Here is a 15,394-nt window from a genome sequence, read left to right on the forward strand (position 1 = left end):
TTCCCATTTCCAGGTGATCATTGTTGAATACTTTTGACTACCAGGAACAGAAAACGCAATTATAGATTTCTTAAATGTAAGAAAAATGTATTATTTCATATAACAGAAAGTTCAAAGATGAGGCATTTTCAGGAAAACTCAGCAGCTCAAGAACTCCTCAAGTACCCAGATTCTTTTCATTTTTCCACTCTCAGCATCTGGGCATGGCCATTCATGGCTTCGAGATGACTGCTGTGGTTCGAGGTTCACATCCTCACACAGTGACACATGCAACTTTTCCTTATGTCTTCAAAGTACAGATACCATCTTCCCTGAAGTCCCCCTGCAGGCTTCCTCTTGGGTCTCCTTGGCCAGAATTGCAACCCATACCTATTCTTCAGTCAGTCACTGCAGGGTAATGGAATTACCGTGATTGGTTCAGACTGCCGGTTCTCAACCTCTTAGAACCAACATCTCTTTTTGTGTAAATATTTTATGGCACTCCTCTTTCATGAAATGAAAATCAAAGATAATATAATCTATCCACACATGCACTTGAAAAACAAATCAATACAAGCTCTCATTAGAATATAAATGTGAAATAAAGAAAGATAATTGGCAAAAATTATATGCATATGCATTTCAATATATATGGTAAATTATATTATGACTCCAAATTATTTCCTGCCTTCCCTATACCAGAATTAGATATCCCAGTCTGAGGGCATGGGACTTGCACTGCCTCACCCAACTGATGTCACGCTTGCTTTATGATTTGCTTTGGTCAGTGTAATGTGAATGGAAGTGTCACATCTGAGAAGAGCTTGAAAAGCCATTGCACGGTTCTGCTATACCTTTTTCCTCTGCTATGACAGCAGCATGTCTCAGATAGGGCTGCTCCTTTATCCTGGCTCTCAAAATGAAAAAGACATGTGCAACAGGAACAGAGCTTCAACTGATATATATATGAAGAGCAACAGCAAAAGATATATTTTTGTTGTTGTAAGCCTTTGGGATTTTTGGAGTTGTTTGTTACTGCCTCACAACCTATCAAAAGCTGACTAATATAATATGGCACAACAATATTCTGCACAGAAAGAAGCAGTCCACAGCTTCAGACGAACACTGATACAATTGTGTTGTAACAACAGTTCAAAACCTAAAAGAGATACTGCTCTCCATGCCACAATTTTCTGCAATGGCAATCAACTCTTTGTAAAGCTCTGAGTTTGAAAAAAGGCATCCCTGGGGGAATTCCCTGGCGGTCCAGTGGTTAGGATTCTGAGCTTTCACTGCCGAGGGCCTGGGTTCAATCCCTGGTGGGGGAACTAAGATCCCACAAGGCCCGGCCAAAAAAAAAAAGGCTTCCTTCAATTTTCATTTACATGGTGGTTGCATTCCAGGAAAATGCAAAATGTAGAATAAAATTGGCTGTTGCTGGAGTCACATGATTATAAAGAGGTATTTCATCTACATGAATGTCTAGTGGTTTATTCACAAGTCATGGGTCCATTTATATAAAGTTCAAAAATGGGCATACTGTGTACATGCTGTTTGCAGTTAGAATAAGTATATGACCGGAAGGAGACACTAGGCTGTGTTCAGTTTGTGAAGATTCATTGAGCTGTATACTTAATGATCTGTGTACTTTTCTATACGTAATTATACCACAATAGAGAGTCTTTTTTTTAAAGATTTTTTAATGTGGACCATTTTTTAAAATTAATTAATTAATTAATATTTATTTTTGGCTGTGTTGGGTCTTCGTTTCTGTGCAAGGGCTTTCTCCAGCGGCGGCGAGCGGGGGCCACTCTTCATCGCAGTGCGCGGGCCTCTCACTATCGCGGCCTCTCTTGTTGCGGAGCACAGGCTCCAGACGCACAGGCTCAGTAGTTGTGGCTCACGAGCCTAGCTGCTCCGCGGCATGTGGGATCCTCCTGGACCAGGGCTCGAACCCGTGTCCCCTGCATTGGCAGGCAGATTCTTAACCACTGTGTCACGAGGGAAGCCCAAGGGTCTTTTAAAAAGTCATGCAGGGCATGGGACAAATCTTTGATATATGGGATTGCCCTGTGCATTGCAGGATGTCAGACATTCCTGATCCTTGTCCATGAACTATCGACAGTGTCCCTTAATCTTTATGACAATCAAACTGAAACAAAACAACCTCACAAATTTCTATAATGCTGAACCCCTGGGTGCTTTAGGTTTATATAATCAAGCATTGCTCCTGGGGCTGTGCCCCTTGAGGTTCATCAACTGCTTTATATCTAAATACAACTGGGCTTCCCTTGGCCATGAAGAAGGCAGGGTAGCAGAGGATGAGAAGTGTGTGGTGGTAGTGGTGGTGATGGTGGCGATGGTAGAATTGGTGGTGATGGTGATAGTGGTCGGGTAGATAACCCTCTGTGTCTGCCACAACATCCTTCTCATGCTATCAAGTACATTCCAGATCACTTTGCCCCAACCTCAAATCTGCAGTGGCTCTCAACTGTCTATAGGATAAAGAACTCAACTTACCTTTCTAGGCTAATTTTGAGGTGTCCTCCATTTTCACCGAACCATTGCCCTTTCCCTCCACGGAACATGCTATGGTATCACAATGCACTGCTCCTCCTTCTGTTAAGAAAGCCCTGCTCCCATTCTCACTCCTCTGGGTCTTCATTCAAATGCTTCTTCCCAATGAAGCAACCACCTGTCCAGAGTTCACGGTTCCTTCATATACCTTCCCATGGTGCTTTGCTGATCTCCCTCTTTACCATTTACTTCATTCCACCTTTTGTGTAGTTAGTTGGTCTACTAACAGCTTCCACAGCCCTAGTCTTTTACAGCTTCCACAGCCCTAGTACAGTGATAGGAATTCACTAGCACTCAAAAAATGCCTGCTGAATTAAACTGAACAAGAGCACAGCCTCTGTATTTCACAGAAATCAGCAACCCAATATCTAAACTCTTTTAACTGGTTGAGACTCACAGTTGCCATCTGGGTAATTAATAAATAGCTTTCCATCAATAGCCTCAATTGTGAATTCACTGTACTTCCCTTCATTGTCATAGGATTGCATCCTGTTCTGGTTCTGGGAGGGAAATGAAGCTATTTGGCTTCCCTGAACTATGGTCACTCCCACATGCCGATTATGCTTAGGCCCTTTCAATGCAGAAGAGAACCCATAGTAAGACAGTAGGGGGCCTGATAGCAGCCTGGCTGTAGTATGGCCAAGATGCAGCAGGTGAGGCCAGTGGGGTATTTCAGTGACAATTCAATAATTATTTATTGAGTGTCTACTATGTACTGGCTACTGTGGGTGCCACCAGTATCAATGAATACAGATCCTTCTCCATTCAGTCTAACTGAGAAGGTGACATGTCCAGGTACCAGTAGAGAGGGGCAGATAGGAGCTGACAGGACAGAGAGAATGGCATTGGTTGGGAAATGAGGCGGGCTAATCAGAGAAGGTGGTGATTGGTAAGGCCTTGTAGGCTAATATTTGACCAATTAGAAAAGAGATGGAGGGTCATTCAAATGGGGGGAAATACTCAAAGGCAGGAAAGAAGGAAGGAAAGGGCCAGAGAAACATGTTTTCCTGTTGCCCCTTGGAACCAGATACAGGCTCTGTTTATACAATCTTCTGATTTTCTCTCTGAGCTAGTGGTATGTGGTCTTAAAAGCTGGGAATCCTTAGTTCTTCATAGGATTAAAAAAATCTTTGTATTGAGGTAAAACATACATATAGTGAAGTGTATATGAGTGTTAATCTTAAGTGTCTATCTTGATAATTTTTTACACACTCACATAGTTACCACTCTGATCAAGATATATAACATTTCCATCACCCCAGGTTCTGTTGACTTTTATCGTCAAAAATTATTTTTGCCTTTTCTAGAATGTCGTTTATATATATATATATATATATATATATATATATATATATATATATTTTTTTTTTTTTTTTTGCGGTACGCAGGCCTCTCACTGTTGTGGCCTCTCCTGTTGCGGAGCACCGGCTCCGGACACGCAGGCCCAGCGGCCATGGCTCACGGGCCCAGCCGCTCCGCGGCATGTGGGATCCTCCCGGACTGGGGCACGAACCCACGTCTCCTGCATCGGCAGGCGGACTTCCAACCGCTGCGCCACCAGGGGAGCCCTGTCGTTTAGATTTAATCATACAATATTAGATACCAGCACTTGGTTCCTTTTTATTGTTGAGTAACTCAGTGATTAGCTGTGTGAATACAACAGATTCGTCTATTCATTCTGTTGATGGACATTTGGGTTGTTTTTGCTCTTTGACCAATATGAATGGAACATTCTTGGACAGGTCCTTTGGTGGACACATGCACTCGTCCCTCTGGAATGTATCACGAGGCCTGGGGTCACTGTGTCATAGGGCAGCTCTGCTCAGCCTCAGTCTATTAGATGCATACTGTCAAGCTGGACTTGCAATTGGTGTCTGAAGTGGGAGGAGGGGGCAGTTTTGTGGTACTGAGCCCTTAACCTGTGGGCTCTGATGCTAACTCCAGGTAGATGGTGTCAGAACTGAATTGAATTGTGGGACACTCAGCTGGTGTCTGGAGAATCTGAGAATTGCTTGATGTGGAAAATCCACCCATTTGGTGACCTGAGGTAGGGTATTCTGTGAGTAGAATGCTGGAGTAAAGGAGAAACAGAAGAGTTTTTCCTGCACGTATGGTTGAGTAGTGCAGGAAGAGTAGAGAGGGGAAACACAGGAGTGTTTTTCCCATGCGAGGGAAATGACAGAAGGTGGCAAAAAGCATGAGAACTAAGGCACTTAATCTTTTCTTTCCACTCCAAAAAGAACGTGGTGCAGCTTACCAAAAAATACATCTAGAACATCAGTCCAGTTATGAGAAAACATAAGACAAACCCGCATTGAGATATATTCAGCAGATACTTGGCCATACTCTTTATAAGTGTCAAGGTCATAAAAGACAAGGAGAGACTGAGGAACTATTACAGATTGCAGGAGACTAAAGAGAAATAAGTGAATGTTATGTGCTGTCCTGGATAGGATCTTGGAACAGAAAAAGGACGTTAGTGGAAAAACTGGTGACATTTGAATAAGATCTTTGGTTTAGTTAATAGTAGTATAATTTTAAAAAAAATTATTGAAGCATAGTTGATTTACAATGTTGTGTTAGTTTCTGCTGTACAGCAAAGTGATTCAGTTATATGTCTTTTTCATATTCTTTTCCATTATGTTTTATCACAGGATATTGAATATAGTTCCCTGTGCTATACAGTAGGAACTTGTTGTTCATCCATGCTACATATAGTAGTTTGCATCTGCTAATCCTAAACTCCCAATCCTTCCCTCCCTCAGCCCCCTCCCACTTGGCAACCACAAGTCTGTTCTCCATGTCTGTGAGTGTTTTGTTTCATAGAATGTTCATTTGTGTCATATATTAGATTCCACATATAAGCGATATCATATGGTATTTGTCTTTCTTTTTCTGACTTACTTCGTCTTAGTATGATAATCTCAAGGTCCACCCATGTTGCTGCAAATGGCATTATTTCATTCTTTTTTATGGCTGAGTAATATTCCATTGTATATATGTACCACGCCTTTATCCATTCATCTGTCGATGGGCATTTAGGTTATTTCTGTGTCTTCTCTATTGTAAATAGTGCTGCTATGAACGTAGGGGCGCATGTATCTTTTCGAATTATAGTTTTGTCTGGGTACATGACCAGGAGTGGGATTAATAGTAGTGTAATGTTAATTTCTTGATTCTGATAATTGGACTATAATGAAGTAAGATGCTAATGTTAGGGGATGCTGAGTGAGGGATCTAGAGAGACTCTATTATTTTAAGCCACCTAATATTGCCTGAGAAGAGGAAGTGCTTGCCTGAGGATGAGAGAAGAGGGTGGGAGAGCGATCTGGGGGATTGGGAAGTGTTGGGAAGACAGGCTGGGTCTTCCTTCTAATCTAGCCTAGGTGCTCCCTGAGTCAGCCTCCATCTGTTTTCCCAGCACCTTGAGCAGCCTGGGGTACATACCAGGCACTCAGCTTATTGAATAGGAGGTGGAGTGTGTGTATGGGGACCTTCTGTCGTCCTGAGTCCCCTGGTGCACCCTAACAAAGACAGTGGGAAGTCCCAAGCCCTGAGCCCCATTCATCACATGGAGGCCGAATTATTAACGCTTGCCTTAGGGATGAAATAAGGAAATGAAGCCAGAAATCCAAGTATAAAAAGAAAAGTTACAATTGTATTTTAGTTTCAGAGCAAGCCTTGTTTTGTGATTGGACTCATAATTGGTTCCTGAATGCTTAGATAGGAGGAAAAGGGCAGAAACCGGTAATTCAGTATAATTCTCCCAAGGGTGTCAGTATTCCCAGGTGGCAAGGAATAGAAATGGTGGGATAAGGGAGGGAGGAAGGAAGGTAAGGGTGGGCCTGAGGTGCTTCAATGTTCTCTGACACTCCAGCTCCAGGTTCTGGTGCTGACTCCACTGTGATGCCCACGGGATTCCCTGCAATCCACCATGGGGAGAGAGGTGGGGCCTAGGAAGGCAGCCTTCCTGGCCAGTGCTTGGCCTTCTGGGTCTGTCTTACGGGATTTCTGCCATTCAGACCAAGAGATGTGTAGATGTGCACACATTGAAGCAGCTCAGGAGCTGGGATGGGTTGAGGAAGGCCAGCCTTACCTTGTAAACCAGTGTGGTGTGATAAGATTCTTGAAGGTATAACTCACAGCCCGCTTACCTATCCACATCGCCTTTCCCCACCTTGGCGAGGCCCCAATTAGCTCATTGTCTCAGAGTGGAAAACAAAAGTGCCCTTAAGTTTCCTGGATTTTTTTTTTTTTTTTTTTTTGCGGTACGCGGGCCTCTCACTGTTGTGGCCTCTCCCGTTGCAGAGCACAGGCTCCGGACGTGCAGGCTCAGCGGCCATGGCTCACGGGCCCAGCCGCTCCGTGGCATGTGGGATCCTCCCGGACCGGGGCACGAACCCGTGTCCCTTGCATCAGCAGGCGGACTCTCAACCACTGCGCCACCAGGGAAGCCCAAGTCTCCTGGATTTTTGTCTTAAATTCTTAGACTCTCATGGGCACCCCACCACCTCAGAATAGAAAGGATTTCCTGCGGAGCAGGTGAGAAAGTCATGGGAATCTTCTGCGAGTAAGAGGGTCCTGGGAATGCCAAAGCCCTCTCACCACCAACTGTGTTACTGTTTGAAGGTAGTAGTGATTTGTTTCCTTTTCCTCAACCTCCCAACCATGGACCCCAATAGGGGCAATTATAAATATGCTTCAAGTAGTGGATGCTCATGAAACGTGGGATGCAGTGCATGTCCTGAACACTGGGGTTATAAGATCCCCCAAAGCACACCCTTGGCCCCAGATTCCGGCTCCACTACTCACTGGCTGTGTGTCTTCAGCAAATTCCTAGTCTCTCTGAACCCTAGTTTCCCCGTCTATAAAATGGGATGATAATCATACTGCCTTAATAAGAGTTTCTGAGAATTAAAGCTTCAAGCACAGTGCCTGGCCCACAGCTGATTTAAGATTTCTGATTTAAAATTTCTGAAGAAATTTAAAGATTTCTGAAAATCCTTTCTATTCTGAGGTGGTGGGTGCCCATGAGAGCCTTGCTCTTCCTAAGAATTTAAGAAGACAAAAATCCAGGAGACTTAAGGGCACTTTTGTTTTACACTCAGAAAATGAGTTAACTGGGGCCTCGCCAAGGTGGGGAAAGGAGATGCAGATAGGCAAGCGGGCTGTGAGTTATCGCTTCAGAAATCTTAACCTTACCTCAGTAAAGGTTAGTGTCCCTTGCCCCGGTGGTCTCTTAATGTGTCCCTTCCTTATTTCTCCTCCCCAGGCCCACTTACCCTCCACAGCACAGGTTTCACTGTCAAGCCACTCCATGTCACATGGGCAGTGACTCCCTTGGCCTAGGTATCCGACTGTGGTCTACTGTGGCGGAGATCTCACCCACTGCATTTTAAGGCCCCGTGGACTGGGATCACACCTCATTCAAATTACATGCCCTCACCCAGTGTCCGGGCCCGATGCGCAGGCAGATATGGGACAAATCACTACACGATGTGTCATCTCCTCCCTCCTTAAAAGCAAACTCCACCCCTGAAACCACAAGCCTGTTTCTAGTGCTTTAGAATGCCCTGCAGCCCCAGGTTCTCCTCCTCCGCTAGGGCCTCTGGGCGGGCCCGCCCCTTCCCTGTGGGTCCAGCGGGTGTGACCCAGCAGGGCTCTGCTGCTGCCCCTGCTGGCGCCAGCCCTCCCTCCACATTCCCACTCTCCCTGCTGATCACAGCACCGGAGGCTGCTCGGCCCAGCACTCCCTCTAATGGCTAACGCTTTTGTGGAAGGTTCTGAGCCCGGGTTAAAAGACAAAAAGCTAGGCTCTCCCCCACAGCTTCTCTAGTTCTGGTGTTGGTTCCTCCAGTTGTGATGTTCTTGCTGTTCTTTCCTTGGATCCCGCCTTTGTTTTTGTTCCAATGCCTCCTTTTTCAAGCTCCAAGAGAAAGCCTCTCGGGGAATTTGTGACCTCGCCCAATTTCCAACATTCCAGATTCAGTCATTTCCCCCTTTCTTCTCAGACTTTAAATCACTGTTCTATCCTGGTGTTCATCACAACTATGAGGTCAGAGAAAACGGTGAGACCGTAAAAGCTTATCAAAAACAAATTCTGCTCTTTTAAAAAAGCATTTTCCGAAACAGCTTCCAGGAATGAAAAGTGGGGTTAAATTTTGCATGGATTGCACGAGTAGGCGGCTAATAACCCGTAAAATCTTACACAGAAGCAGGGAAACTCAAAACTAAGAGATGGTCCCTGCAAGCCAGCCCATCCTGCGACCCCCTCCCCCGCTCTGCGGCAGGAACTCCGACTCCGGTGGCTGGAGCTCTGCTGCAGTGGCACTACCCACGCATACTCAACTAACAGACTCAGACCACGCCAGCCATGCCACGAGGTGTGTTTTATTTTCATTAATCATACAAATAATTTTCTATAATATCCCAGGGCAAACCGGAGAATTTGGCAGTCCGATTGGAGGGTCCCTTCAGAGACCCACAGGCCGGTGGCATCGGCACGGAGTGCCCGGGTTCACAGTGCAGCTTGTCGCTCGTGTCCATCTTGCAGGTGGCTCTTCCTCCACATCACGACTAGGGTCTCCAAGATGATGGAGGTGGAGAATACTCCAGGTTCTTAGGAAATTTCACTTCGCTTGCTTCTCCTGCTCAATGGCTGTGGAGGGCAGGAAGCGGGCACTGGGGGATGGGAACCTCTTGCAACCCGCCAACCGAGGCGCTTACAAACCTGGGCTGGGCGAGGCACCCACGAGGTCTGGGGATTAAGAAAGAGGCTTGGGGTTGGGGACAGGCGCCTTGTGCAACAGAAAGGGGGGCTGGGGCTGCCCGACGGGAGGAAATCGGCCGGATGGGGTGCGGGGCTCGGTTTAGGCGAAGGGCGGGGTGGGGACTGGGCTGGGAGCTCGAGGACCCGGAGGCGGGGGCGGACTCACTCTCTTTGGTCGGCAGGGTGTTCTTCTCCTGCGTCTCCGTCTTCTTCAGCTTGGCCTTATCGAAGCTGGCGATTTCCCCCATGTCCGGCTTGTCTGCCATTTTCTTAAGACAAACCTAGCGGGCAAACCAAGGCGGTTGGCCCGGAGCCGGGGCCAGCGGCCCCCTCCGCGCTCCCCGCCGCCGCCCCTCGACGTGGCACTCCGGCCGGGGCGTTCCCGGCAGCCCGGAGGCCAAGGATCTGGGCGCGTCCCGCACCCCATCCACAGCCCTAGGGCGTGGCTGGCCGGCCCGGGCGTCCCGTCGGGGAAGGGCGGCTCCGACCCCACCCGGATGGGGCCTCCGCCCCAGCGCGCCGCTCACCGAAAAGTTCCGCTCCAAGCCCGCGGTTCCGGTGCTCTGACTCGCGTCGCTGCAGCAAGAGACAAAAGAGCGGCGCCCGCCCCTCGCCTTATATATGCCGCGCCCCGCCCCGCCCCTCGCCCGCCGCAGCGGGGGCGGCACCGGCGGCTGGGGGGGCGGGGCCAGGGCGGGCGGCTAGCTTTCCCGCCGTGCCCTCCGTCTGGCTACCCGCCGGGCTGGGCGCGGCACTTCCCGCGCGCGGGGCCCCTGCGCCCAGTGCCCACAGCTCTCCGGGTCCCCAGCGTGGAGGTTGCAGGCGCGGCCAGGGTGGGCGCCAGGCCCTCAGTTTTATAGGGTGCTGCACTCCCCTTTCCGGGAGTCTGCTCCTCACCCGCAGGAGGGGCGTGGGGGGCCAGCGGGGGAGGGGTGTATGGTTGGGTGTGGGTGTGGGTGTGTAGCGTGTCGTTGTGAGTATGGGTGTTCTGGCGTGCTCGCGCGCTTTGCAGCCGTCCCCGCTCGCAGGAGACACCCAACCCCTGAGCAGTCCGCGCGTCTTTGGCTTTTAGCACACCAGAAACCCCCCACCCCCACCCCCTTTTCCTCTCCTCGGGGAGGTGAACCCCTGCGGGGTCTCACACTAAAAGAATTCGAGCCAAGGATCCTAGAGATGAAAAGACGGGGTGGGGGTGAGGGTTGCAGATAGGTTTCCACTGCTCCTTGCTCAGGTTGGGGGCCGGTTGTCTCCCTTCCCTGAGCTGGGCAGCTCCTGCAGGACCCGTGGCTGGTGCTCCCTTAGATGTTTGATGCAAGCATGGTTTGAAAGGCGGTGGTGAGAGCAGGCCGTCCCCAGGGCCTTGCGGTGTTCTTTCTCTCACAGGGCTCCTGGGGATGCTGTGTCCCCAGGTTCCATTTTCCTCCTTGAGTTAACCTTGAAGGTGTCCCTACAAAGGTTCTTGTTTCCCTTTTTAACCCATTATGGGAGTGGTATACTGCAACTATTCAAATCTTTCTTAGAAAAGTTGTATCTTCATCCTGTGCAACATCTTTAGTTCCACAAATGAACAACCCAGGAGGTGAAGCTGGTCATTGTTTTATTTGTCCTGAAGTTTCCAAATGTCAAGGAGTATTACCAAACACTTTTGAAGTGGCATTTGATGGAAACATCCTAAGTTCTGTTCCATCCCTTCCTGATTTTAACCGCTTTTTTTCACATTCCCTCAGTGCGTTTGGAACAGAAGGAAATAAATTTGGGCTCATGAATTTGATATACCAAACTCCTTGTGTGACCTTGGGCAAGTCTTTCCTTGTACCTCTTTATATGTAAAAGAGTTTTGGCATAAAACTTAGATGAAGAGCAGGCATCAAGTGGAAGCTTAACATGGCAGCCCCATGAGAATGGCACACACACTTCATTAGTGTATCAGCCAACTATTGCCACAGTATGCTGTGTAACAAACTATCACAAAACTCAGTAGCTTAAAGCAGTAATCACTTATTCTCACTCACTCGCCTGCAGGCAGGAGCTGCTGGGTTGAGCTAGCTGAGCTAGCTAGGCTCACTGGATCTAGGTCTGCTCCACAGCTGTCTCATGCTCTGGCCCAGGATCTAGCTGGAGCTTGTTCTTCTCAAGGTGATAGGAAAACAGCAAGATGGCTGTTGCAAAAGAGAGTGCAGAAGTGTTGAAGTGTGTGTAAAAGCATGTCATGTCACCTCTTGTCTGTTAACATCCCATAGGCCAAACCCACCCTCAATGGAATGGAGAAGTATTATATTCCACCCATGGTGGGAGAGGGAGGTGAATGAACATTTCTTAAATAAAAATCCAACTTCACAGTCAGGCAAACAACCATAACAAACAACCTCCAAAGGAGGTTTATTCTCCATTCACGCAGCAACATTTTATGCTGTTTCTGTTCAGGCAGCTTTCCTCCATGTAGTGACTCATGTACCTTCTCTCTCATCTCTCTGCCCTCCTCTAGGTCCTGGATTTTTACTCCATCTAGCCAGTGGATGGGAAAAGAGAAGACAGAGGACTGCACTAGAGTTTTTATGGACCAGGTTGGAAGTAGCCTCCATGAGTTCTGCCCTCATCTCTGTGGCCTGACTCAGTCACATGATCTCACCTAACTGCAAGGGAGGCTGGGAAATGTAGTCAAGCTGTGTGCCCAGGAGTAAGAGCAGGGGTGGAGGGTCTTGGAGCTGTCTCTACCATACACGATTGAAGGATCTGCCAAACTTGAGCATGAAAATATCCAGACATCCAGAGACGTCGACTCTTTGGAGCGTCTCAATGGCACTGGATTCCTCTACAGATGCAATGCCAAGTGTTCTTTAGGTATTACCTTCCTGGGTCCCACCTATGGCCTGTGAAGTTGTCCTAATTTGGACCCTTGGTGAAGTCCAATTCCAACTTCCTTTTATTTGGGAAACAAGGGAATATTGTCTTCTCGATACAGTTGTAGAGACACATGTTTCAAATATATCAAGCCTGCATGATTTCCAAACTAAGGAGCTCTAAGTAGACTTGCAGACACTCTTTATTCTCACTCAGTGCACTTCTGTGGCCCATCTCTAAGGAAGCAGGGATCCTCTCAGGCATTTGTTGCTTAAGAACAATGGTCAAACCTATTAGTCTCATTCAATCCTACGGGTGATGGTTTTAAAAGTCAGCATATTCTTTGACACTTGTCCCACTAATTCCTGAGTATAGACTGTCCTTCGTGACTTTCCTCTAATGAATAAAATGTGGCAGAAATTATGCTTTTCGATTTATGAGCCACAGAGCTCTGCCTGACTCTCTCTCTGGGTGCCTCCACACTCTGAGAAAACCAAGCACCTCTAAGGAAAGGCCACTTGCAGGCATTCCAACCACAAGCCTCAGCTGAGGTCTGAGCCAGCATCAACCACTAAGCGTGCAAGCACGTAAGGTAATGCAGAGTAGAGCAGACACAGGCTGTCCTGGGCCAAATTCCAGATTCATGAGCAAAATAAATGTTGCAGTTTTTGTAAGTCACTAAGTCTTGGGAATTTTTGTTACGTAGCAACACAACTCATTTTCCCATGAGACAGAAAAATCATAACTTAGGGGTGCCAGGGTCTTAGGTCTCATTTGTGGATTTTTCCCTAAATATCTTCTATAATACTCACACACATACTCTTCAACAGAGGTTTATCAAATGCCCACGGGGCATCTGGCAGTATTCTGGATGTGGAAGATAGAAAGATGATGAGACTCTTAGTGACAAGTCTATGTAGTAACTGAATGACTCTGAGTCAGTCAACAAGCTCATGCTTGTGCCCTGTGTTTCCTTATGTCTTGGGGCGTCATTTGTCTGACAACACATCAGCCTGCTGCTTGGAACGGATTGTGTACTGTTCACAGGTGGTGTAGAGAAAGGAGGACAACTCAACTCCAATTACGTTTCCATCTTCATTGAGAAGGATGCACGGGAAATCGAAGAGCTAATAAGAGAGACCAAAGGGAGTCTTGATGACTGTCAATCTGGTGGGCGGGGGGTAGCCTTTGGAGATTTGCCGTGGGACTCCAGCCCTCAGACCTGGCCGATTTGACGACTTTTTTTAGGGACTTGAATGGGGATGTAGATAGAATGCTGACTATATTAGGAAGGATGCAACACTGTAAATGCCAAAGCAAAGTGGATCCAGTGGAGAAATGGACAAAATATGATGAAATGAACCTGATCGGGACAGATGCAGAGCGTTCTCTGCCTGACCATTAACCCTGCAAGTACAGGGAGACGTAACAGGATTAACTCTCAAGTGGCAGTGAGATTTCTGGCTGTATGAATAAGCAGAAAGAGTTCAGTCCAGATTTCCTTTGAATGTTAGGAAGACATTTACTTCTGCTTTGTTTACTCCTTGATGAAATGCTCATGGGAGATGTTCTTCTTAGTCTAGATATTCACATTGTGTACCTTCTCGTTTCATTAAGAAAACTGCTTGAGCATCCTCTCCTCAGAGAACCCTCCTTGACCACCCCTGACATTCTCTAAAGTTTTACCCTGTTTCATTTTTCTTCTTAGAATCTGATGAAAGAAATTTGTACATATTGAGGTATGGGGAAGTCATTCCGGTTTACACATGCGTTAACTTGAATTTGTGGCCTATCAGACGTACATTGTACATCTGTTTTAATTATTGAAGAAAAGGGCGCATTGACCAGAAGTAAAGAATGCCCATGTTAAAAATAAAGATTAAATGCTTCCCTTCCTGGGACGCCAATGCTAGTACTTCTTCAATGAAATGACTCCCTTCGCAGGTGCCAAGGCCATACTGACTCGCTGGGTGTGTTCTGATCTTTTTTTTTTTTTTCTGAAATCTTGAAGGAATGTATCCCTGAATTGTTTAATGTTCTTTGCTCTGACAAGATATAAAACTGTGCTGAAAACTATGGTTCTCTGGAGTAGTTCCTCAGAGTTAACTGAGAGGCTGTCTTCTGGGCTATAGTCCTCAGTTTGACTCAGATAAAACTCTTTTCTATTCCTATTACAGATTGTTTATTGATTATTTCATCAACAAATCTATCTCTACCAAACATGTTATAAATTCATTTCTTTATTGTCTAGCTCCCACACTAGGAAATGGGAGACCTCATTTGTCTCATTGACCACTGCGTCACCAACGCCAAATGCAATGCCTGATATATAATAAGTGCTCAATCAATATTCTTTGAACAAATGCATAAAATTCTTACCCAAAATGGAATAAGCCACTCTGGGGGAGGTGATGAGTTCCCTATCCCTGGAGGCATTCAATGAGGAGTGGATAGCCAGATATGTGGACTGTGATAGAGATGATTCAGACCTTGGGCTTCAGTAGGTTCACAAGTGAGCAAGACTGCTTCTCCCTAGATGACCTCCCGGGTCCTTCTTGTGCTGTTATTCCAGGTGTGAAACAGCCTCCTTTCGGTTGTCAGCTTTGCCAGCCTGAAAATAGCTGTGTGACTCTCACACCAAGGAGGTATGGGAAGGAAAGAAATCAAGATGCGACGTCTCTGTTTTCCATACCATTCAAACACCGTTTCTCTTTGTAGGTCATGGAGTTTAAGGACTCCCCAAGATAAAATGGTGAAGAAAGTAAAGTGGGCCTTTGAGGTTCAGCCTCAGTAATGATTGTTCTGCTCTGGAGATGTGTGGATGAACCCCTAAATCAAGCCTGGCAGTTGCTGAGGTTGCCCCAGTGGCTAACAGTCCCAGTACAGTCTGGGCGAGGAAGTTATTGTTTCAGTTTTCACCTCTGGTGTTAGAGTAACAGTAATGAGGGCAACTAATATTTTTGTGCAGTTGTGGTGTTCCAGGCCCTGAGAGAAGAACTTTATGTATTATCTCACTTAAACTTCACCGAAACACTGTGAAATGGCACTATTTTGATCAACTCTGCTTTACGGGGTAGGCTCTGAGGCGTCGTCAAGGTCACACAGCAGGTAAATTGGCGTGGCTGGAACTTGAATCCACGTCTGATTCCAAACCCTGAGCTCTCAACCGCGGCACCACCCTCACCTGGACCTTGCAGCAGGGTTTGTAACCTGCAACTTGGATCCAGA

The 15,394-nt window shown here is 46.9% G+C and overlaps 1 protein-coding gene across 1 annotated transcript; it reads right to left on the reverse strand.

The window, feature by feature from the left end:
• Positions 1 to 8,930: 8,930 nt before the first annotated feature.
• Positions 8,931 to 9,959, reverse strand: TMSB10 (thymosin beta 10). The gene is made up of 3 exons (XM_060168783.1): positions 9,853 to 9,959; positions 9,492 to 9,606; positions 8,931 to 9,214 (listed from the first exon to the last, which is right to left on the reverse strand). The coding sequence occupies exons 2-3, from the start codon at positions 9,589 to 9,591 to the stop codon at positions 9,186 to 9,188; spliced, it is 129 nt and encodes a 42-aa protein (XP_060024766.1). The 5' UTR covers positions 9,592 to 9,606; positions 9,853 to 9,959; the 3' UTR covers positions 8,931 to 9,185.
• Between the last annotated feature and the right edge of the window lie 5,435 nt (positions 9,960 to 15,394).

The sequence above is a fragment of the Lagenorhynchus albirostris genome, chromosome 13 (assembly GCF_949774975.1).
Source record: "Lagenorhynchus albirostris chromosome 13, mLagAlb1.1, whole genome shotgun sequence".
Taxonomy (NCBI): domain Eukaryota; kingdom Metazoa; phylum Chordata; class Mammalia; order Artiodactyla; family Delphinidae; genus Lagenorhynchus; species Lagenorhynchus albirostris.

What these genes read in the sequence shown, in the direction of transcription:
- TMSB10 (XM_060168783.1), bottom strand. Translation starts at nt 9,591, where the DNA reads ATGGCAGACAAGCCGGACATGGGGGAAATCGCCAGCTTCGATAAGGCC. An exon ending in CACCCTGCCGACCAAAGAGA is followed by an intron (nt 9,215 to 9,491) that starts GTGAGTCCGCCC and finishes TGCCCTCCACAG; the next exon opens with CCATTGAGCAGGAGAAGCAA.